This window comes from Gymnoscopelus braueri (assembly GCF_963280865.1).
Source record: "Gymnoscopelus braueri genome assembly, chromosome: 10".
Lineage (NCBI taxonomy): Eukaryota > Metazoa > Chordata > Actinopteri > Myctophiformes > Myctophidae > Gymnoscopelus > Gymnoscopelus braueri.
The window spans coordinates 41,593,376-41,619,277 of NC_137611.1; the positions used below are offsets into that span (position 1 = coordinate 41,593,376).

General features: G+C 43.4%; 1 protein-coding gene and 1 long non-coding RNA gene across 5 annotated transcripts in view; one reads left to right on the forward strand and one right to left on the reverse strand.

The window, feature by feature from the left end:
• LOC308093845 (partitioning defective 3 homolog) overlaps positions 1 to 25,902 on the reverse strand; it is a 318,000-nt gene that overhangs the window by 134,127 nt on the left and 157,971 nt on the right. For 3 of the 4 annotated variants that reach the window (XM_080440219.1, XM_080440217.1, XM_080440220.1), the window contains exons 10-13: positions 20,419 to 20,558; positions 18,777 to 18,905; positions 15,250 to 15,285; positions 1,440 to 1,628 (exon numbers count right to left, since the gene is read on the reverse strand). In XM_080440219.1, the coding sequence (XP_080296345.1) occupies positions 1,440 to 1,628; positions 15,250 to 15,285; positions 18,777 to 18,905; positions 20,419 to 20,558 (494 nt within the window). The remainder of the gene's footprint in view (positions 1 to 1,439; positions 1,629 to 15,249; positions 15,286 to 18,776; positions 18,906 to 20,418; positions 20,559 to 25,902) is intronic. The other variant, XM_080440218.1, reaches the window with a different exon arrangement.
• LOC308093851 overlaps positions 1 to 25,902 on the forward strand; it is a 352,863-nt gene that overhangs the window by 8,111 nt on the left and 318,850 nt on the right. The window lies entirely within an intron of this gene.

A 25,902-nucleotide genomic window follows, 5' to 3' on the forward strand; every position in this document is an offset into this window, starting at 1 on the left:
TGTTCTCCATTTCATCCACAAAAAGGGGGGGAATGAACATTCAACCAAGACATAGCTGGAAATATTAGTTTTGTGTTGTAACATTGCCATGGTTTCTATTTTCTAATATACTTTTAATATACCATTTTTTAAATATACTCTCTCCCTATAAACAGGGAGAGAGTGACACAGGATCGGGAATCGAACTCACTGTCAGTCTGCATTAGAGCCTTTATGTGGTATGTGCCTTAACCACTAGGTCATCGGCGCCCCATCGCCATGGTTTCTATCATCAACTTTTAACAACGAAAAGGCCGTGCCCTGATGTACCGGACCAAAGCTAGCTTTGTCCTGTAACGCTGAATTCACAACAGCGGAGATAGTTTTCCTCTAAGCATTCTTCTGCTACTGTAAATTGGTAATGTACAAGATGTCTGAAACATCCACGTCACCTTTGTTTGTAGTACGCGCCTAGTTCAGACCACAGCTAGCTTAAAACATAAGCAAAAAAGTTGAACTTTCCTCAACTTTTTCGCATCGCTTCTCGCCGTCTCCATCTCCTGCCACAACGCATGGGTCCTCACTATTAATTAGACAACGCGTGGAACCAGGATTTTCGGTCGTGGTGGGACTCTGGCGTTAAGCTTGCCTGACAGCGACGTGATGGACTGTGTGTATCACGCGTCAGTGGCGTTTCAATCATGTATCTCTTGCATGCAGGTTTGTCATTCCAGGCAAACACAACACCAACCAGGCAATTTGTATAATTAGCTCCCTCCTCTGCAGGTTGACAGTGTGCTAATTAGTGAAACCAACCCAGAGTTGTGTGACCTCGTCTGGGTGAGTCTTTATCTTGCAATAAGCTGTTAAAAAAAAGAGAGACCACCACCTTCCATTGCCAGCTATCTCCCACATGAGACCCCTGACCTTTGTCCTATTGCTCCTGTCGCTCTCCAGTGCATTAACGTAATGAAGCACAGATGCCTTAAAATATATATATATATATTTCTTAAATCACTTTTAATTGCCATGATGATGAGCCTTGCCTGCATGAGACCCTGTAGGTTGCAGTTAGAATAGTTCAGGTTAATATGTCATAAAAACACATCTGGTCATTATACGATTACTATGGGGAAACTGTAAAAAAGAGAAAACCTAAACTAAGAAAAAGTATGACTTTATACAAAGTTAAATCCAGTTGTAACTGTGTGTGTGTGTGTGTGTGTGTGTGTGTGTGTGTGTGTGTGTGTGTGTGTGTGTGTGTGTGTGTGTGTGTGTGTGTGTGTGTGTATGTATGTGTACGAATGTAACAGGTCCATTTGGTTACATTTGTACACACAGACAAGTGGAAAAATGAACACTGAGGATTTTACAGTGTTACGGTTATGTCCCTTGAATATAGAAATAAAGTCATTTTTGTTTAAATACCAGTTGCTTGCAGTGCAGTGTTTTTTCTTTACCTTGCAGGCGGCTCCTCCGTTGATGATGGACTTGACGAAGATGCCCAGGTCGGCGTGGTTTTCTTTGGATCGGTTGCCCTTGACGCTGACCCCCAGGCCCGCCGAGCCCGAGTCGCTCAGCGGGATCTCAAACGTCAGGAACTCCCTGGTTCCGTCCGGCGTCAACACCAACTCATCCTCCTCCAGCTTCTGACACAGCACGGGAGAGAGAGAGGGAGAGAGAGAGAGAGAGAGAAAACACTGAATAGATTCATTGAGACATGGTTAAACACAGAAGGGGAGGGAGAAGAGCGAGAGCTATATGGGCAGACTCTAATTTCCTATCACTTCGATGTATTTGTGACGTTTCTCCCTAAATGGTACAGAACCAGAGTCTAGACGACTCAACATTGGCAGATAGTCAAGTCATCGTGATTTGACTTGACGTATTGTTGACGTTTTGCTGACTTTGCATTAAAGTCATAGTGCTGTGAATGTTCCTTTCTGTATACAGGGCACCACTGAAAAATAGACCTTGGTCTCAATGGATTTCGCTGAAATAAAGGTTTCAATAAATGTATTATTTATGTAAATCAATAGAAAAGTACAGGCCTGGTTGTCTACCCAGAGCTGTGTCAGTCGTGGGGTGCAAAATGTGAATAGGCTTGTTATAGTGCTACCATGAGGCCAATTTGGGAAATATTGGGGTAGGGCCAACTGAAACAAATAGAATTATAAAATCGAACACGGTAGCAAAATCGATCTATAAATGCGAAACTTCTGTGAGTATCTGCGTTTCCCCGCATATCTCGAGAATGGCGCGACCGACCAACTTCAGACTTGCCGTGTGCATCGCTGAGGACGCCAGAAACACAGCAAGGAATGGAAATATCTGTTCTTTATGTATTTTTATAGCTACCAGGGACGTATCAGTTTTAGCAGGATGCCAAGAGACAGATTTCAATACAAAACCTGTCGCATGTCACAATCTTACACAGACAGACACGCACACACACTCCAAATGGTACAGTTTCCCCAAATGCCCAAACCTCACCAGGTGGTGACAACCAACCCTGAAGATCCATGAACTCCACTTCACATGAACAGTGTTGTCTCATGAGCTCGCAACACAACAGGTGCTCCTCTCTTCTCCTTTTAAATCCAACCCTCCTCAATTTTCTCTTTGATTCTCTTCTCGCTTTATCATTCTCTCTTACCCACTCACTCTCCCACAACAGGTGTTTCTCAATCACTCTCTCTCTCTCTCTCCCTCCCTCTCTCTCTCTCTCTAATTCAACACAACAATGAAAAGCCATTCTCTCCCGCTTGTTATTTGACAGCTGTCCTCTGAATAGACGGCGGCGTGCGCTTGCACGTGTGCCGCTCCTCACGCCCGGCAATTATTGTGCACGCCTAATGAATTCAATCATCATTCGGCTCCGTGTCAGCATGTTATTAACTCCCTTTGTTTACTGGGAGAGAGAGAGAGAGAGAGAGAGAGAGAGAGAGAGAGAGAGAGAGAGAGAGAGAGAGAGAGAGAGAGAGAGAGAGAGACATGCAGACAGACAGACAGACAAGAGAGACAAGCTGACAGAGAGAGAGAGAGGGAAGGAGGAGAGAGAGGCGGAGAAAGCAAGAGAGACAAAGAGAGAGAAAGAGATCGAGAGAAAAGGAGAGGGTGAGGGAAGAGAGAGAGAGAAGTGAGGGTATGACAGACAGACAGAAAATGGATGAATCCATGTGGAACACAAAAGGAGTCTCTCACACATTTTCTGCTCCATTCCTGACCCTCACTCCCTTTCTTCTTTTTAATGCATGTCTTTCTCTCACTCATAATCTCTCTCTCATACACAGCTCTTTGTATTTCATAACCTTTAGCTGTGAGGAGAATTTAAAACACACACACACACACACACACACACACACACACACACACACACGAAGCTTCTGTACATTTCCATATTATGAAAAAGTAATATAAAATATACCTTAATATACAGTAATAACATTTTCATTGTGACTGATCTGAACACTGTGACAGACTGAAGGGTCTGTAAGGGTCCACTTGGTTCCATTTATGCACTAACACAAGTTAAATTAACGCTGAGGATTTTACTGTGTACAGTATAGTAACTTATTAATAGCTAAAGATTGGACACGAAGGTAACCCCATTATTAGACAGCAAATTCAGTCCTTTTAGGATGCAATCATCACAAAGAACAACAACAACACAATTAAATCACAATAATAATAATATGCATCAATCTAATGGCTTCTGAAATTAAACACATAAATATAGAGAGATATGAAGGGAGGGAGACATTGGAGAGAGAGAGACATGGAGAGAGAGGTGAAGAGATGGAGTCATGGTGAGAGAGACATGGAGAGAATTAGGGATGGGCACAGGGTTGCCAGATCTGCTTATTATAATTTCCCCACAATATTTTATTTCAAAATAGCCGATCTACAAGCTCACAACGCTTCAAGTGCTCATGTGACCCATAGTCGCGTCTTTTGGGCTGGTTTTCCTAGACCTGGTTGCTTGTTTCTCTCACAGAATCTGGCAACACTGGATGGGCAATTAACCAAATATATAACGTTGCTGTCGGGCAGAAACTCTCCATATTCTAACTTTCTGTGTTTTTTCATAAATTAACGCCCTACTTGATCATACTACAGTGTCACACAAAAGCATCAAAAGTTACCAGATTAAACCAATTCAGCCGATTGTAAAAAATCTATTAGCATTTATCATACTGCATGTCCAAAATTGTTACTTTTCAGGATTCAAATTCAAAAATAGCAAAAGTAGCAGATCTACAAGCTCAAAGCGTGCTTCGAGCCACGTGTCGAACTTGTATATCTGCTACTTTTGATACTTTTGTGTGACGCTGTAATATGATCATGTTTATAGGGCGTTAATTTACGGGAAAAAAAGGTTTATGCCCGACAGCAACAATATACTCAAGTACTGTAGTTGAGTACTTTGTCCACCACTGGGTAGAAGTGATGGAGAGGAGAGAGAGAGAGAGAGAGAGAGAAGCCTGTTTCATACTTCATCAGGCGACACATGGCGAGAATAGCCGGCGTACAAGCTCACGGCGCGTACACGCCGTGAGCTTGTACGCCGGCTATTCTCGGCCGTATCCCGGAGCGCGGCACCGCCGCGCGACAGGCCATAAATAGGCTAGAGAGAGGGAGGTGTGGAGGAGAGACATGGAGAGATGGAGAGAGAAAGAGAGAGAAGACATGGGAGAGAGAGAGAGAGAGGTGTGGAGAGGAGGCAGTGAGGGGTGTAATTGCTGAAGAGAACTCAGGCGTGGAGAGCATTGTTGGCAGCCTACTGTAGCTCTCTCTCTCTCTCTCTCTCTCTCTCGCTCTATCCATCAGCTTACTATGCTCATTCACTCCCTCCTTCCCTCGATATCCACCTCTACCTCTCTTCCCCTCCACCTCCCTTCTCTTTTCATCCCCCCTCTCTCCATCCTCGACCCCCCCCCCCCCCCTCTCTCTCTCTCTCTCTCTCTAAAGCAGCTGGGCTGAGGCTCCATGTGGATAAACCATGAATATCAAACACCTGTGGGACAGACAAGAGCTCAGGGCACAGAGACTGCCACCGCATGGACCATGGTGAGGTGTGTGTGAGGTGAGGTGTGTGTGTGTGCCGATTTACAAGCTCACAACGCATCATGCATTGTGCGCTTGTAGATCGGCTATTTTTGCTATTTTTTAAAAATATTTTGAAAGTGGTTATATCCGTCTGTGGGTTTTACAAATATTGAGCCAATGAAATGTATTTGGACATACGAGTTTTCCACCCGACAGCGATACGTGTACGTTGTCTACAATCGTGTGCACAAACACACATTGAACCCCGAGACACACATGACATAGGCTACATGCACTGTGCACACACACACACACACGCAGCTTTACATGAACATTCAGCAGAGAAAACCTGTGCATATCTTCCACAGGTTAAGTACTACTCCCTCCCACTCTCTCTCTCTCCCCGTTTCTCCATCCTCCCAGTTCAGGTTTGTGTGTTCTCCGTCTCCTAAACCAGGAGCCTTCAAAATGCATTCATAACCTCTTTTTACAACTGGCCAATTACAACAACTGATGCTCCCAATCACTTAGATACTGTAGTCCAAGACAGACTTTGGGAGAGGGTACATGCATTGTGTGTGTTCGGTATTATGTGTGTGTGTGTGTGTGTGTGTGTGTGTGTGTGTGAGTGTGTGTGTGTGTGTGTGTGTATATATATTATATTATACAGTATAAACACACCTGTGTGAGAGTGTCTGTTTGACTTGTGCGAGTGCAGTGAATGAGCGTCTGTGTGCAGGGTCGAGTGTAATAATTGTGTGAGGCATCGATACGTACAGACATGCCAGTAATGTATGCGTGTATCCATGTGATTGCAGAGTCTGCACATGTGCGCCTGTAGCCTGTCCGTGTGCACGTGTGTGCCATTGTTGCATCTGTATGTGTGTGTGTGGGCGAGTGCACACACACACACACACAGTGTGTGTGTGTGTGTATTTGGAACAGGTGGCAGCTTGAAACATCACTTTAATTAAGCCAAAGAGCCTGTTCCCCGCTACAGCGGCCCCCGCTGATTGACTCGTATGTGTCAGCGGCCTCCCAATGCCTGGCTTCTCCACAGGCCGCCCGACCGCTACAGAAATAGCAGCGCGCCTGCTGGCACAAAGGTGCAGCAATTAATCACCCTGGCTAGGCTATCATTGCTATGCTAATGATGCGCTGCTATTTTGCAACATGACTAATGTTTTTGCTCTTATTTCCATTCTAATCACGCCGGGGCGCTTATATTACGCAACGATAACGACGCGTGGGTGTTTTGGCATTGTTATGCAAAGTTACACAGATAATGGGGAGTGTTACGCTATGCTAATGCGATTGCAATGCTGCGTATGATGTCCTGAGAATGTTGTGTTGCACTATATGCTAATGCCGTGGCCCTGCCGGGTCAGACATTAACAATGTTAGGTTACACTTCGCTAATACAATAAAGGCACAGTGTGTCAGGCAGTGGCAATGTCAGGCTACGCTACGCTAACGCGCTCCGTCATGCTACCCAACAAAAGCTACATCATCGTGCTCCATTAATAACAGAATAGCATTTCATCAGAGCTCGGGAACGTGAGAGGAAAGGGAAACAGTGCGTGTGATAGATAGTATCTTGTCAACGCATCGCTGCAGCGTTAGTGCTGTTGCACGCTGATGGCTTTTCAATATAGCGTCGCGGTAATTTTCCATGAAGCTGTGTGACTAATGGCGTAAACAATGGAACAGAATGTTCATGTTATGGGTCCATTATGGAACTATCAGGCGGGGGGATGTAAAGACGGATGCCTTTGATCAACACTCTATTGTGCAGCGCAGGTGGAGGGAAGCGGATTCAACGAGCTCAAAATGTGCCCTTGTGTGAGTGCTTAAGGGAGAGGGAGACAGAGAGAGAGAGAGAGAGAGAGAGAGCGAGAGAGGGAGAGAGAGAAAGCGTGCACGGGTTAGAAAGTGAGAAACAATTAAAAAGAAAGATAGGAAGAAGAGATGAAGAGTGCGAGAGAGGGAGGGGGAGAGAAAAGCAATGTGCTTGTTTCCACAGGTCATTGGCCAGACGATGCATCGCTCAATTGACCACCCAAACGGTCACCATTTCGCCTTTTACTGCATTTACCCCTATTCCCTCACACAAGCCAATAATGTTATGCAGCAATCAGCTCAATCATCCCATGGGGGTCTCTGCTGCCCACAAACAGGCTTCTGATTGGATACTAAATAAAGCAGTCAAAGCGAGCAGTTTAGAGACATTATGCAGCTCACACACAGCATGCTCATAATTGTTTGATAAAGTGCACCCTGCCGACTTTGCGTTCTGAAGGGGCGACTAACCGGAGATCAAGTAATGGAGGGAAGTTGAAGCGTGTGGAGTTCTCTTCCTTCCAGCCTGTTGCATTATTTACTCCCCCACTGGAAACCAACCAAGTCATTGAGAGAAATGGGAGCCGTCGGAATTTTCCATCAAGGTCGTTTCCGGAACTTGCAGACTACACAACGTTTCTCCCCCTAAAGCCAGTGCCAGCAGCTCCAAATTACGTTTTCGTCTCACAGTGTTACCTCTTCGTATCTTTCGACGCTGGCCGAAAGCCTTGAAAATGTCATTTTCCCACTTGGGAACACAATGTGAATATTGTCTTCCTAGTCTGACTTTGCTGCCACTTGTGATTGGCCAATTACAAAAAAACTCTGAAACCCCTCTTTGTTTGGGCTGTCTTATCACCCAGATTGTACAAAGTGGGTCATTTTTGGGTCATGTGACACTGCGGTCGTCACAGAACCTAAAGGCCGCTCCATCTCCTGCTGAGTCATACCTTAGCAGCAGGCCGACAGGCATCACACCTGCTACATAAATCCAGTGTAAACAAACAGATACAGTATGTAGACAAGGAGACATCTCTGCCACTACAGGTTTTCATCTGAACTTGTATGAAAGGTGATATATGCACGATGTGATAATAGTACTACTACTACTATACTACTACTACTATTACTAATAATAATACTAATACTAATAGTTTAGTCTCCTTTAGTTGTTTTGGGGAATCAGTTACTGCACAAAGGTGAATTTTTACCATGTATTGTTGTATCTATTAATCCCCCCCCCCCCCCCGTTTTTCACAAAGTAACCAGGAGATAACACGATCCAAAGATTTGCTGCTCCATTAACTTCAATGTTAAAAAAAAATCAAATTTTTCCTGTGTTTTACCATGTATTTTTGAGTGAAAGATGCTATTTTCAAACATCAAACAACAAATGTCAACGAGGTCACAATGACCTCGTTGACATTTGTGAAACCACACCTGACAACCCTCAGTGATTAGCAACCATCAGGGGATCAATCATACTGGAGATAAATATTCTGTGACTACTTGAAAAGGTAGGATAATCGCAAAATCCTGGCAGAGGAACCACAAGCTTGAAATAAGTCTTGCAGTGAATGAGTTAATAGGGCGCCCGGGAGCAGTTAAGTGTCTTGCTCAGGGACACTTCAGCACCTACACTGGGTGGCATGGGGGTCAAACCGGCAACCTTTCTGATTACCAAACGGCCTCTCTGCCTACAAGTAGCTACAGCTGCCCTGAGATGACTTTTAACATTGTGTCTGTCGCTGAACCCCAAAAGTGCTGAGTCGTGGTGTAACACCAGGGGCCCAGTTGCGACAGACCGAGTTGCGACGGCGTTGTGTGTGCAAATGTGCTTCATTACCATTGTCACATTTAATCCCCTCTCTCTCCTGTCTCTCCACTGCACTGTCTAGCAGAAAAAAAGAAATGTTGATTTGCCAATTTCAACTCGGAGCGATTTTTCTCCCTCATGAGTTTCTTTCATTGCACTTTCTCATGAGAAAAGTTACCAAAGTGACATGAAGCACGAAGAACAAGAAAATGATGCGAACGAAACCATCAGCTGTAATGAAGACAAAAAAGCTGCACTGCTGTTCTCCATTAACACATTAACTGCCAAGACCGTAGTCCTACGGGCCGTTAAATCCAACTGTTAAGCGCCGAGACCGTAGCCCTACGGGCTGCGGTCTTTTCGCGCATGCGCGGTCCGGGTGCACTTTCGGATTTTTTTTGATCCACTTCCGTTTCCGGTTTGATGACAGGAAATAGAATTATTTGGGATCCGGTTTTGACGAGCACGCCCGCTCCCATTCTACAGACGAAACTGAAACTCAATTCTCTTCCTGTAGTTTTTTCTCCTCGCATTTCACTGTTTAACGTAATCCGCTCTAACTCAAACATGGATGCCCCGTTTGACACGTGGTTTTCACTGGGAGATACAGGGAGATCGCGCGGATGTAAACAGACCGTGTAGCGCTCAATCTTAAGGATTTTAACAAGATCTATGGCGACATGAAAAAAACAAAAAAACAACAAAAACACCTTGGCACTGGTGAGTACATTATGAGATTAGCCCTTGGCAGTGGATGTGTTAAAGGCCCAGAAATCTATCCTTCAATCCACTCCCATTCCAACATCGACATTTTAACCACTTTTCAACCTGACATCCCTGTTTTGGGCATGCTATTATTTATTAGGCAGTAAAATAGTGAAAATAACAGATCTACAAGCTCACAACGTGTCGAGTGATGCATTGTCCATTAAGTTAATAACATCTTCTGCTTGTCCCTATCAAGTAAATCCTGGAATCCCTGAGAGTGTGAGTGTGTGTGTGTGTGTGTGTGTGTGTGTGCGCGCGCGTCCTTTTTGCCCATATACTGTATGGAGAACCCTGAACTCTCCCAAGTCGGTGCATCCTAGATGACCGACGTACCTGTAATAGATTGTCATCCAAATACTCCAGATATTTTGTGCTGCACTAGTGTATTATATAATTTAATTACTTTCTTTTATTGCACTTCTCATAAGAAAGTTACCATGGCATGTTCTCCCCGTGTCTCCTAGGGTAGTTAACACCCTCACAAAAACATGTAATCCTGGTCGCTATACCGCCTCCCCCATGACAGCCGGGGCGCCTGATGGAGGGGAAAGGAACTGGTTGGAATAACGTGTTCCTTCCACGCGCTACGTCCTACCGGGAAAACTCCCCCTTGTCAGGTGAAAAGAAGGTCAGTTGGCTCTCATGCATTGAAGGAGGCATGAGCTCGGCCCTGGGCTCCCTAAGCTGTGGGGGGAGTGTAGCGCCCAGGATCACTTAGAAAATTGACACCGGGTGAAAAAAGGGTTACAAAATCGTGGGATAAAAAATTAAAAGAAAAAAGAAAGGGTCATTGTATGTACATTGACTGCACTTGCAATCAAAGTGATTCTGCAAAGACCCCCATTCTCCCTCTCCCTCCATCCCATCCATGGTGCCTCCCTCTCCCTCCATCTACATGAAAAGTAGCCTCAACCACTGTATACTACTCTGTATGTTGCTGCTGCTGCTGTTGTTGTTGTTGTCGGCTGCTGAGGAGTTCGTTTAGAATGAGGCGTATATAGATAGGATCTGAAAAGTATTGAAGCCATTATGGAGGGCTGATATGCCGGGAAAGGAGCGGAGAAAAACACTCATTCATTTGAAGAGGGGAGGGGGACTCCAGGGAGGAAGGAGGGATCATAGGGGGAGAGGGATAGAGAGAGAGAGAGAGAGAGAGAGAGAGAGGGAGAGAGGGAGAGAGAGAGAGAGAGAGAGAGAGATTAAGAGAGAGAGCGATGCCAACGGAAAGATAGGCAGCGAAAAAATAAGCGGGAGAGAGAGAGAGAGGCAAAGAAAGAGAGTGAGTGGGGAACTGAGTTGGAAAACACAATCAAGGCTGAGAGGTGAGGATGGAGAGACGGATACTCAACAAATAGTGTCCATCTCCTCTGCCTACTCTAAAAGATTAGAGAGAGAGAGAGGGAGGGGGGGGGGGGGGGGGGGGCGAAGGAAAGAGATACACACCAAAGAGTATGTATCTCTCTCTCGGCCTCTCTAAAAGATTAGAAGCTGAGCGAGAGAGAGAGAGAGTTAAATTAAGTTTTACTGTGTGAGAAAAAGAATGCGTCAGCAAGGTGGGTTTCCTGTCTGGAAACAACAAAAAAAGACGGGTGGGGGGTATCAAAACTTATGACTCATCTTATTCTCAGCAACACAACTAGGCCCGACGCAATTCACCAAAACGTGGCGTTTGGCGCAAAGCCGTCTGGGAGAAATGCGGGGCCCTGTGCGAAGTCGTGTGCGCCCCATCCTCGCACGTGCGTTTTTGGGCGGATATTTTCGAGTTTTTGGTGGTTATTTGCGGTTATTTCTTTTTATAACTCTTAACTCATTGAGTGCCATTAACGTGTTTCACGTGTTTTTACCGCTATGGCGCAACGTGCCAATGACGTGTTTGACGTGTTTTTGAAAAAATTGTAAAAAATAATTTTTTTTTTTTTTTTTTTTTTTTTAAAACATGTTTAGAACCCAATATATCATTATCTGAAGATTTGCAGCTCCATCCACTCCTTGTTTAACTTGGAACTGAAAAAGGCTTTACCTCGCTTCCTAAGCACTTTTGTTTTACTTTGAAAAAAACTCTGGCACTGGGACAACATAATATAGAAATAATTATTGTTTATTCATTTTTGTTCTTTTACATACTCATAGGTAGTACAATTGAGTGCCATAATTGCCAAACGTTTAGGGCACAGGCCTCCCCCAAGTGCGGGGCCCTGTGCGGCCGCACCGCTCGCACTACCCTTCCTGCGGCCCTGGTTTGGCGTTTGGTCTTACTGGGAAAAACAAGGTGAGCACTGGACCAGTAATTCAGTTCTGTGTGGATTTCAAAAGTGTGATGAACTTTGATGAACTTCCCACATTTTCTCTCTCCCTTGCTCTCATGTCAACTAACTTGAAATTCTAATGCTTTATTGCCATTAATGTTATATGCTGTACAAACTATTTCAAAATGATGCCGTCAGGCAGAAACCATTTATGTCCAAAACCATCACTTTTCAGGAAATTGAAAAAAATATGGATACAATGTACTGTAGTTGTGTTTAGTTACAAGATCTTGTTCATACTTTTCATTGGTTAACTATTTATAAAATCCACAGACTTAACCACTTTCAACCTGGTGTCCCTACTGTACTTCCGGCATGTCATTCATTATAGGCAAGAATTTTCAAGAAATCTTTTACTATTTTCACTACTTAATGTACTAACTACTAACTGTAATACTGCCAAACGACAAAGTATGAAATAGGCCTGGACATGAATGTATAAAAAAGAAAAGATGAAATATGGATATGAAAGGCATACTTTTTTCCTTTCCTTGATAATTGCTGGCGTCATGCTTTGGTGGTATTTAGTCATGTGTATCTTACTTGGCACTGTGACTTACCTTCATGCTGCTAAAGTAGGAACGTTAACATTATTCAGTTTCCTTGCATTGCACGACACACTGGATTCCAGCGCCAGCTAAATGTCCCATTCTTACAAACAAAGCCGTTAACCCAACAGCAATTAGCCAACTGTCTGTTGGCATCTCTTACTTCTCAGGAGGGGTATGTTTAGTGTGTATTGTCAGTGTGTGTGTGTGTGTGTGGGGGGGGGGGGGTTTGTACTGTCTGTATGTGTACTGTCAGTGTATATTGTTTGAATGTATATACAGTAATGCCGGTGAGATATGCCAGCTGTGGTCGGCGTGGTAAATCTCAGGTCGTTCTCCTGAAGCAGGGACAGGGCGGCGTGGCCGCACAGCTGCCAGGTACGGCCGCCAATCAAATTAACTGGCCAATTACGCTTCTAACGCGCCGCGGATAACGGATAACGGAAGCAATTACCCATAGTTGGCCAGATGCGACAGAAGTTTTAAAACACACACACACACACACACACACACACACACGCACACACACACACACACACACACACACACACACACACACACACAGACACATGGGCGCTCACGCAAAGATGCCTTTGTTTTAACCCATTAAGACCGGGAACGCATTCGTGTCATTTTTTGATTTATTTGGCTATTCAAAAATAGCAGATATACAAGCTCATAGCGCAGCACCGAGTGCCGGGCTACGAGCTTGTAGATCTGCTATTTTTGAATAGCCCAAAGACATCTAAAAGTGACACAGATGCGTTCCCGGTCTTAAAGGGTTAAACACAGCCCTCGGTCGTTTGGAATCATGAGGAGAGTTATGCATGTAAATGGGCCGTTGTGCAGATGGAAATGATCTTTTAATATCTGTAGTAAAGAGGGATGTGCCTTCCAACATGCGTTTAGGAGGCAGTGAGTGACTATGTGGTGGCTGTGAGAGAGGACAGATCTCTGATACTCTCACTGAGACACCATTACTGCACTTCAGTGATGGACAAAGTACTCAACTCCAGTTCTTTGAGGCAAAAGAAGTATAGATACTCCTGGTCAAATATTACTCCGCTACATGTGAAAGTGGCTCCGTCAGATTTTTAAGTTGAACTTAACTCGAGCGGTTACATGCATGCTCATTCTATGTAGCTGTTTACAGCGTCATGCAGACCCATACAGTACGTCATACACTGACGTGGCAGTCAGCTGTCCAATCGGGCGGGTTATTTAAGTTGCACTTACATCTGTGTTCCATCCGCTTTGTGTATCATGGGTGTTGTCATGCGGTGTTTGCTCCCACCACCACCAGTGGGCTCTGCTATTGGTTCTGTTCCGCATGGGGGGGTTGTTATTATATATCCATCTCCCTGCTCTTAAAGGTTAATGATGGTTGTCTTAATTGTGCTGAGCAGGGAGAAAAATGTAGCAGAGCCTGAACGCCAAAATAAAATATTACATCCACTCTTGTATTCTCATTGTATTTGATCTGTAATATTTGTTCAATCTATCGTGAGTTATCTGACAGAACTGCAGTAGGCCTACGTGTTTAAAAAAAATATATATACTATAGTAGTAATATAGTATTCAAAAGTACAACGCTTTCAAAAATACAAATTACAACATACATTTAAAAAAAATGATTAAGATTAAAAATAAACGCACCACAGAGCTTTTATTTTTACTATATTTATGTATCTATTTATTTGAAATGTCACTAGAGGATAAGCCCCTTGAGATGCAGCATCTCGTTTTCGAGGGGGTCCTTTGAAATGGGGCTTAAATGTACTTTTTCCCTAGAATAGTGGAGTCAGTCAACAGTACAATATTTGTCTTTATTCGTGAAAGTGATCAAAAGTATAAAAAAAAATACCAATACTCGTGTAAAGTACAGATATATATATTTTGTTTTACTTAAGTACAGTACTCAAGTAAATGTACTTACTGTCCACGGCTGCTGAGAACACACTAAGATGCCATTACTGCAGGTAATGCTTTAGCGTACCCGCTAATATCTCTCACATGACTGCATGACACTCAGATTAATGATGTTCATTTGTGATCCACACACACACACACACACACACACACACACACACACACACACACACACACACACACACACACACACACACACACACACACACACACACACACACACACACACACACACACACACACACACACACACACACACACGGAGTGTGCATTAGAATGTACTGTACAGTATATTACAGAGTGTGTATTAGAAGGTACTATTATATTACAAGTGGCCCTGTGTCGCTGATGGTGTCATAAATAAGCAGCAGTAAAAATGTCTGGACACCTTTGGCCTAATAGAACTAGACGGCCACTATGGCTTCAACACAGACAAAATGTGACTATGGAAAGTATAGTGGTGGGGAGTTCATTATCCTGGGATCAACACACATGACCCTCGCGCACACACGCACGCGCGCACGCACACAGCAGTCATCTTTACTTTCTCACAATTTGTTCTCTTTTCAATGGAACAGAAATGTCATAATAAACAAAAGAGAAACCTAACAGTTTGTAAATGTAACAGCAGCTATTAACAATAATTACACAAATGTCTCTACATACTGTAAACATATAGTATTTCTTTCACTGGTACATCACACACTGCCTGACTGACTTGCAGGAGCCGCATTCACGCTCAATGATTAAATTGACATTATTTCAGCATACATCAGTGTACTGTAGGTACTACATTATACATCGAGACAGATGCCAGGGGAAGGGAGTGCAGGCTAGAGAGGGCTTCTGGCTTCTGCAGCATGGAGAGCTAGCAAGGCAGCCCCTAGCACGCAAACCAAAAAATGGTCTGCACTTCTATTGTGCCTATAGAGCGTTTTACAATGTGTGTTACATTCACCTCTTCAGCTAGTTGGATAGCAGACTGTTACGAATCATAATCAATGTATGTTCTTACCAAATCTCTGGAGGACTGCGTCTGGGGCTCAGCATTCTAGAAGAGACAAGAAAACAAAAAGGAATCCGTCAAAAACGCTGCACCCTTGGCGACAGTACGACTCTACATTACAACGCATGTGGTATTAGAGTGTGGTTGAGTAATGGGATCAATGGATCGATTGAAGGTTGTTGAGTAATGGGCGCACAGGTTGAAAAAACATAATGTGAAGAAGATGATCATTATTCCGATGAATAATCTACTTTAGCTGCTGCTATGACCACATCAAAGTGTTATTATCTGGAGAACATGTTGTGGTTAAGATCCCCAGTCGATGGAGGTAATAATGTGCCACTGTCTGATCTAGGATTAAATCCCACCAGACCCTTCTTCTCTACTGTAAATAGCAGATCTACAAGCTCACAACGCGTCACGGTGCGACGCGTTGTGAGCTTGTAGATCTGCTATTTTCAAATAGCCTATGTATAAAATAGGGATAAAGTGGTTAATGTGTGTTTCATAATATCATAATTGTAGTGGAGTAAAAGTACAATATTTGCCTCTGCGATGTAGTGGAGTAGAAGTAATGGAAATTGGAAATACAAGTAAAGTACAAATACCTCAACATTTTAAGTACAGTACTTAAGTAAATATACTGAGTTACTTTCCACCACTGCATGCAGGTGGCTGGAGTCACAAAGGAAGACGCAGAGAACAGAACCAGATAGAAACTGATGGGAATGATCCTTTTAGACCAAGTGTATGACTGTACTCGTGCCGTTAGCATCTCTGTCTAATAAAGTATTCAATCGATCGATAAGCCGAAATAAAGAAGAAGACGGACAGTAGCACACTCCCCTGAGTCCCATCTAAACCTCTCTCCTATCTTAACGGCGGTATAACAAATACATTCTACAGCCTAACTACCGGCTAGGCAGTGTCAGCGCCAATCAAAGCGTCGCTCTAATCTAAAGATGAGTATTGATCAGTCTTCCCCTCCATGTCTGATTTCGCCCTGCGGTGAGAGAGAGACAAGAGGCCAGCCAATGGCCTTGCCTGTTTAGCTCGGCCGTGATAATTGTCACCAATCAACGGTTTGATGGACTGGGCTCGCCAGTGAATGGCTGCGGGTTCGACTAATGGTCTCCCCAGTGACCGTTAGGGGGGGTGTGGGACACTTTATTTTTATTGCAGAAGGGGGGGGGGGGGCAGGGTTGCAAGGTCTGCTTATCATAATTTCCCCGCAAGATTTTCTTTGAAAATAGCCGATCTACAAGCTCACAACGCGTCGCGAGCTTGTACATCTGCTATTTTCAGATAGCTGATGTATTATGTTAAAGTGCACATGTGGCCCATAGTCGCTTCTTTCGGGCTGGTTTTCCTTAGACCTGGTTGCTTGTTTCTCTCACAGAATCTGGCAACACTGGGGGGGGGGGGGATTAACGCATGTCCAGTGCCGTAATTCATGCTACTGCTCAATAAGACTGGTGTTAAAACGAGCTATAGCGGAGGATGTCTCTGACAGGTTTGGAATCCGGGAAACAGGAGGAACCCGGAACCGGTTCCATCCGGTTTCGGAGCCGTTTTCGGAACCGGTTCATCACACCGTCAAGAGCCGATAATGTGGACTTCACGTCTGCTATACAATTACAATACTGGTGGTTCTAAAACGTTTTCATTTCAAGGACCACCAACTCCAACTCTGAGAGAACCAAATGGACCCTTAGAGGTCTATTTGTACACTCTCAGAGTTACAGACCTGTATAAGGGTCCATTCGAAAACCTATGTTGACTCCCAACATAAACACTTCAGTGTTCACGGCTGGACGTTTCATCTCCTTCAGTCAGCCGCTTTGCATGCGCCAGCCTTTCCTCGTCAAGACTTTAGGGAAACTACATATGTGCTACTGTAGAACACGTACATCAAACCTCATTCTCTATCACATGTAATGAAATGCAACAACATCTGGAGCCACCGTGTGTAAAAGCCAGACCTTGAGGAGAGTCAGGAGTTGTAATAAGCGCGGCAATTGAATTAGCAAAATGTTTACAACAATTATTTAAATTTCAAGCTGCGAGAGGAACATGACCAGGCTAACAGATAAAAGGCAAGCAGGCAGGACACGTGGTTTAGTGTGTGTCCGTGCGTGCGCAATATCTGTGAGTGTGTGTGCACACTGGGCTGATTGATATTCCGGCAGAGTATGATTTTCTCTCAATGTCTGCTACCTGCATCCTCACATCCATCAATCTAACAAATCAGCTCGGAGCGAGGCAGCGACAGGGAGAAGACAGAAATAAAGAAGGGAACACACACACACAGAGAGAGAGAGAGAGAGAGAGAGAGAGAGAGAGAGAGAGAGAGAGAGAGAGAGAGAGAGAGAGAGAGAGAGAGAGAGAGAGAGAGAGAGAGAGAGAGAGAGAGAGAGAGAGAAGCACAAAAGGTAATGGAGAGATAAAAAGAGATGGGGGACAGTAATAGATATATGCAGATTGCCTACAACAGGATACATAGGACGTGTACGAGAGAATGAAACGAGAGAGGAGAACAATTGAGAAACAGAGAGAGAGAGAGAGAGAGAGAGCGAGAGAGAGAGAGAGCGAGAGCAAGAGAGAGTGCGCGACAGAGCAGGTCAATCAATCTGCATGCTCTGGTGGCATATTGTGTTAGTGGGGAAAATGTCAGACAACACAGCACTCACAGTGGGGATTAACTGCAGTCATGACAGTATAGGCCCTAACTCATGTACACACACACACACACACACACACAGTAACATTCAGAAAACCACGCACGTACACGCAGAGGGAGCAACAATCGACCTGCACCTACTGTAGGCACGACACACATCTACTATGCCAGAGTTCCGAGCGAAGCACAGACAGGTGTGTGTGTGTGTGTGCACCAATAAAAAAATGCTGTTATATACAGATATTAATGCATGTATCTTCACACTCATGCACACACGTACACAGGAGGTCACACACGCAGCAACAGAAATACATATATACTGTATACATTTTGTTCATGCAAAAGCACCCGCTCGTACACAGAAATACACAGAGAAAGCCCACATGGCACACGAGTAATATCTGCAGCTAGCCATGCATGGGATTGTGTAATGTTTGAAGCACAAAGTGTTGACAGAATGATGCAGTGGATGCATGGAGGCTAATGGATGGTAGGTTTGCATGTACACATGGACTATCGCATGTACACACATTCTCTCCCTTTCTCACACACACACACACACACGTTTGTATTAAAGGAAATAGCAGATGTACACGCTCGTAGAGAAGCAATTTTTCGGTGCACAACACCGGTACGCAACCATCTATAAACCAGGCAAAACTTCAACACTAACCCCTAAACCTAACCTCTAAATGTCTCCAACTTAAATCCTTTTCTATTTGTAAAACCATCTCTAAACATATTTTTTAATTATAAAACAACAATTGTTTACTATACTTGTGGGGACATTTGGCCTGCACAAGTATAGTAATACAAGTATACACACACACACACACAGAGTTCGTGGGGTACGTACCACTTCTCGGGACAGGAAGGTCTCTTCCTGGCGCAGCACCACAAGGCCCACAGTCCCGCCCATGGGCGTGGCCCTGAGCAGGGACACCACCTCCTCTTGGCTCCGCCCATTCAGGTCAACCCCATTCACCTGAGCAGGAGGAACAGCGTTTCAATAGGACCCAACTGGCACCAGACATGCATTCAGAATATGTTTTATAGCCAAGTATGATTATGTGCAGGACTGCTGAAATAACAACAAAATACTGCAAGTTCACTGTATTACAATATACTGCAAGTTCACTGTATTACAATATAATGCAAGTTCACTGTATTACAATATCCTGCAAGTTCACTATAACAATATACTGCAAGTTCACTGTATTACAATATACTGCTCAGTTCACCACATGAAATATAGTGCAAGATTGCTGTGTAACAATATAGTGCAAGATCACTGTATGACAATATAATGCAAGAGCACTATATGACATGACATTGTTAATGGCTTTGTTAAAAACACTGTAATTAACTGAAAGATATACAGCATGTAAATGCAAGGAGGTTAAACATTTTCCCACAGAATGGACTGCAGTTACCAGTGTCCTCAAAACATTTGCTTTGTGGATACGACTGAATTAATTCATCGTTCGCATGGGTTTCAACAAATGTCCATGTCGGTTTAGTGCTAGTCTGACCACGGCTTTAGTCGGTTTCCTCGTATGTTCAAACGTATTGGGTATATTAACCTGATCCTGAGCCTGGTTGTGAATTCAGATCATGACATTTGCAGGCCTGTGCAAATAGCTCGTGTATTCACCGTTGTGTGTTAAAATCTTGAATGCAAGCAGGGAGGCCCAGTGGGATTAACAAGACTCCAACAACCAATCTTAAGTTATTAACTGCAGGCAGTTTAATTTTCTTTAACCTTCATGCATGTGGGGATTCAGTTTTTTAACACCAACCTACTTCAACCTCATCTAGTGACACACATTCATTCAACCCAGTACAACCACCCCTTTACTGTTGGCTACTGAGTCGGTTGGGGGGTGCCTTGATCAAGGGCACGTCTGTATTTTTGTCTGAAGGAGTTGCGAGTTCAATGACTTCTGAGCAGACAATATTATAGTGTAGATCAAATGGTTCTCAAACTATTTAATTTCAAGGACCCCCATAACTCTGAGAGTGTACGAATGGAACTAAATGGGGTTCCATTTGTACATTCTCAGAGTTACAGACCTATAAGGGTCCATTTGCAACCCCCGAACCACTCAAAGATTGCTGAATCAGCAATTTGAATGGCAACTTTTTAAGATTCAAAAATGTGCATTTAAGATTTTTTTTTTTTTTTTACTTAAGACATTTAAGACCTTGACTTTAAGTATTAGAAAAATGTGCGATTATAAGGGCCTTCCTCAGGGTTGCCAGATTTGCTTATTATAATTTCCCCGCAAGATTTTATTTGAAAATAGCAGATCTACAAGCTCACAACGTGCCGCGATGCGATGCGTTGTGAGCTTGTAGATCTGCTATTTTCAAATAGCTGATGTACATGTTAAAGTATTCATGTGGCCCATAGTCGCTTCTTTTGGGCTGGTTTTCCTAGACCTGGTTGCTTGTTTCTCTCACAGAATCTGGCAACACTGGCCTTCCTATACTCTCACCTCCAACAACCGGTCTCCTGCCTTCAGGCGGCCATCTTGAATGGCGGCTCCCCGGGGCAGGATGTTCTTGACGTAGATGGGAGCCGAGCCCCCGATGGGGACGTCACGGGACGTTATGCTGAAGCCGAGTCCCTCTGGACCTAGGAGACAAGACAAGCAAGACAAATGGGACAAATGTTTTTAAGAATTGGCGACACGCAACGTGTCCATCAAGTGACTTCGCTGGGCAAAAGGCTGAAAATGGGTTTTCACTGGGTCACTGTGGCCTCTTGTTTCCCTTTAAGAAGCTTTCAGATCTAATAAACTGCTACCTGCTCCAGGGGATGAATTTAACCCATTAAGGCCTGAGGCGATTCTTAAAAATGTTTTCTAAATCCTAATGTAAAAAAAAAATTAAAATTAAAAACTAATTTCAGATTTTTCAAAAATAGCAGATCTACAAGCTCATATCGCGGCACTCGGTGCCGCGCTATGAGCTTGTATATCTGCCATTTTTTAATAGCCAAAGAAATCTAAAGTGACACAGATGCGTTCCAGGTCTTAATGAGTTAAAAAAAACTAAAGACTTTATTAAGCTTTATGTAATAAGGGTAAAAAGAAAACAAATATTACCGGAACAATAATCCGGATTGTTTGCACATCTAATCCCCTCAACATCTTGACTGAGCCGTGGTTGCTAATGGAGGCAAAGCCCAAGCACTGTGCTTTTCTTTCACATCCTTTCTTTAATCCCCCCCTGCATTGATGAGCCAATCAACTTCCCACCACCAGCAGCAGAGGAGTATAGGCGGTGTTATACTCGCCAGTAAATAGCCTGCGGCATTCCAGGCTTTTAAATAGGAGGAGGATCTTTAAAACTCCCATTAGCTTGATTAAGACATACCTAAGCAATTTCCAGCGTAGACACAGAACCTCTGTGATTGATTTGGATAGCCCGGCGGGATTTGTTGTGGGGGGGGGGGGGGGCGTCTTGATTCCCCGGCTCATAAACAACAAGCGAGGGGCTTAATCTGTGCTCCGAGCGGCAGGCTTAAGTCTGCACTTGAGACAAAAAAAAATGTATGGATCCAAACTGCCTTGTGGGAATGGGCCTTTAATCCTGGGCGAGCGGCTGATCCAAGCAAATGACAAAATGTGGAGGGAGGTAAACATTGCATCTTGGACTAGGAAGATCACTGACGTTCCAAAAGCCTGGATGGAACCCATTGTTTATCAGTGACACAGCATTGGAGTGAATTCTTTTTTTTACCATTATTTATACTGTATGCAAAAATACAATAAACGGTAAACCTATGTTAAGCCTACCTTTATCTGTTTTTTTAAAATGCCGTTTTAAACTCCTGCGTTTTTAAACCTCGGCTATTTTTTGTTTGTTTGGACATTTTATATTTCTATGCTCTGTATTTTTAGGTTTAGTGCGTTTAATTTTTCATGCTGTGCGGCACTTTGGTCATCCTTTGGTTGTTTTTAAACATGCTTTATAAATAAAACTGACTTAACTATGTATGCCAGAGAGCTGGATCTAGTGCACTCTGTGAGAAGCTGAACACAAGACGGCAAACATCCAGATTGGAAATATTGCACAAACACCTGAGCAATTTTTCTCGTTTTGTTTTCTTCTTCTTTTTTTCGAGGTGTCTTTTCTCTGGCTTTATTCCAGCCCCCTGAGAGAGAGAAAGCGAGAGAAAAGGTATTTGGGATCGGAAACTTCACCGGGCATATGGTGCAGCCCCTGTCGGATGCCACGACTTGGCATTTGACAGAAACACGGGGACCGGGGTGCGCTGCTGCTTAGCAACTGTCTCCCTGGCCCCACGGACGTGGCAGAAACACCTGGCGTCCTGCTGGCAGGGGACTTCAGCACGACTGCGCCAGCTGTCAGTCAACAGCTACAAGCCCCCCACCACACACACACATCTTCTCCCTGGCGCCGAGTCAACAACGGTGTCTTTCCTCGTTTCCCCTCCAAACAGAGTCTCTCGCTCTCATGTCACACATGATCTCGGGGCTGAACATTTTTTGTTAGGCCAAGTCCTAATCTGCCATTTGTGAAAACAGCGTGGAAGAACGCCCCCCCCCCCCCCCTCCCAACACACACACACACACACACACACACACACACACACACACACACACACACACACACACACACACACACACACACACACACACACACACACACACACACACACACACACACACACACACACACACACACACACACACACACACACACAGTTTACTGAACAATTAGCACAATTATGTAAAATTATGTTTTTGCGAACGCAGCGGAAGGAGGCGCGCCTCCGCGCAAGTGGAGCTTACTATGACACCGTGCTCGGCTTGTGTGTCTCTCTGTCTGCGTCTCTGCGTCTCTGTGTGCACTGCCTGTGCACTGCCTGTGTGCAGCCAAGTAAATGTCCAATATAGACGTACCATACATCAAATGAAAGGTCTTTGAAAACTGAACACACCTGTCAAGGTTGCGTTTAAGCCCGCCCCTTCCCCCGGAAGCCACACCCCGGAGAAGCCTCCTAAAAACTCCCCATTGAAACCCCATGTTAAATGAAAAGTGCCCGAATCGCTCCGAAACTTTTTCTACCCCCCCTAAGTGGGGGTCTACGAACAAATACTTCAGGCTCGGATTTTGGCTCCGCCCCCCGGAAGTGGGTGAAACAGGCACTTCAAACACTTTGTTGAATTGTTCAAAAACATTCAAAGTTTTTTTTCGTGAATTTGTATTTTTCTAAGATGCTCCTTTTAACGCAGATTTTTTTTGTATTTTTTATATATTTTTTTATTGGTTACTTTTTTTTAAATACTTTTGGCGTTCGCTTCCCGCGTTCGCGCGTCTTACTTGTAGTAATATTGTTCTAAACCTATGTTCTTGCTGCACATACAACTAACCAGTTGATGAAATTCCAGATTGAGCAGATTGACCGTTGTTTTTTTTATCTTAAAATAACTGAAACATTTAATGTATGAAAATCCTTTGAAAATAGCAGATCTACAAGCTCACAACGCATCGCGACATATTGTGGCCTTGTAGATCGGCTACTTTCAAATAGCCAAAAGTATACAGGGCTGAAGTGGTTAATTAATGTTTTGTAATAATAATCAAAATCTGCAAAGAAACTAGTAACTAAAGTTTTCAAATAATTGTAGTGGAGTAAAAGTACAATATTTGGATCTGAGATGTAGTGGAGTAGAAGTAAAAGTATTGAAAATTGGAAGTGCTCCAGTAAAATAAAAATACTTACAATACAAAATTGTACAGTACTTGAGTACATGTACTTAGTTACTTTACACCACTGCTGTTCACCATACTGTAGCTCAGAGCAGGCGAGTGCACAACTTTGCACTTCTTCGAGCCTTGTAGATCAGTGATAATTATGTATAATATGCATGCCTCTGCATTTGCCCCTCTTGCAGTGTTTTAATCCGTTTGTTTTATACCGTTTATCTCGGAAAAAAAATTACACATTAGTGTTGCTTTTGGTGATTATGATTTAGTATGGTTATCGTGTTTGTTGTTTGGTCATCCTGAATTGGAAAGCATTGCCATTCATTGCTACAGAGAGGTGCACACACATCAACAGCGGGTGGGTGGGCTAAGTGGAAGGAATAATTTAAGTAGAACACAAGCCAAAATGAACGTTTCGATCCATGGCTAGATATGTTGTCTAGTTCTATATTAATACAAATAAGTCTGAATGTTTGATTGGTGTGCGGCTTACACTCGTCTTACATTATGCTTCTTCTTGACCCCATTACAATGTCAAATTCTGATTGTGTATCTGTTTGTGTCACTTCCATGTGTAAACAACTTGTTCCATCTTTGAAGTCCCCTATGAGTGCATCTGAGTTGAGCAATCGCTTGTTTATTCAACAGACACTGAAAACGGCTCCTTTTGGATGATGATAAACTGTTGCAACACACACCATAGGACCGTTTTAGAGAGCTATCAAGTACCATTAGATAAGTTGGCGTAGGATATTTCAAACGCTTATATTGTTTTGGTTCCGACTCTTAGTTGGTTCCATACAGACGTGAAGAGCATTCTAAGTACAGATTACAGTTGAACAGCACACAGGGATAATGCTAATATGGCCACAAAACAGTCCGTTCCATTAGAGGTAGGCGTGGACCACTTGAAACCAAACTACTTTTAGTGAAACAGAGAAATGTCACAGACGTGTTTCATACAGCAGTTATACCACACTGTCCAAAAAGTAGGAATATATGTCGTAGAATGGACCTCTGAAATGTGTACGAAAAGCGGATTCATTTTGGGGTTTGGGGGCATTCATTTACGAAAACAAAATATGGAGATAAGGTTTCTTATACGATATAATGTGCTATACTCAGTGGTGGAAAGTAACTAAGTACATTTACTCAACTACAGTACTTAAGTATACTTGTGAGGATTTTTTTTTTACTGGAGTATTTCCATTTTTCAATACTTTTACTTCTACTCCACTACATCTCAGAGGCAAATATTGTACTTTTACTCCACTACAATTATTTGAAAACTTTAGTTACTAGTCAATTTGCAGATATACATTATTATATCATAAAACATACATTAACCACTTTAGCCCTGTTTTATAGGCTATTTGAAAATAGCCGATCTACAAGCTCACAAGGCGTCGCATTGTGAGCTTGTGGATCTGCTATTTTCAAACATTTTAGTACCTTTACTTTTGGTACTTTAAGTATATGTTGATGCAAATACCTTTACTCAAGTAACATTTTGAGCACAGGCCTTTTACTTGAGTATTTTTATATTGTGGTATTGCTACTTTTACTCAAGTAAAACATTTGAGTACTTTTTTCCACCACTGGCCATACTGCACACGTTCGAGCATCGACACGTGGCATAACTGTATTTGACAGAACTGTTAGAACCCAATACTTCAAGTCATGGTACCAGATCTCAAGATAATAAGATTTTGCTGAAGGTGCCTACAACCAGTACTAAACTGAGAGATACAGCCTTCAGTGTGTATGCTCCATATATTCACCTGTTTCCTAGGCAGTGTGTTTTCCACTTCCTGTCGGATTTCATTGGATATCATTAGTCATCTGACCAGTTTCATTGGATTTCATTGGATCAAATCGACAGGAAGTGGAACACACACAGGAAGTGAAAAGCCTAGGAAACAGGTGGATAGAGCGTGCCAACGTGTCGTCACCGCGGGGGGGCGTGGCATTGGGCGTGGCATTGGGAAATGTTAAGTCAACCTGGTTTTTACCCCTCAAAGATGTCCGCCGCTACCAAAAGACACGTGTTGACGCCCTCTTCAGGATTTTTGCCACGCTCTATATGGAACGAATGTCAAGAAAAGCTGAAGTTAGATGCCCTTGTTTTTTTTGCTATTTTTAAAAGATTTTTAGCTGACCTTATATTGGAAGAAGACCTATGCACCTGCTTGGTGCAATATATGGTTTTAATATATCATTTTTGCAACCTTTTTTGTGTA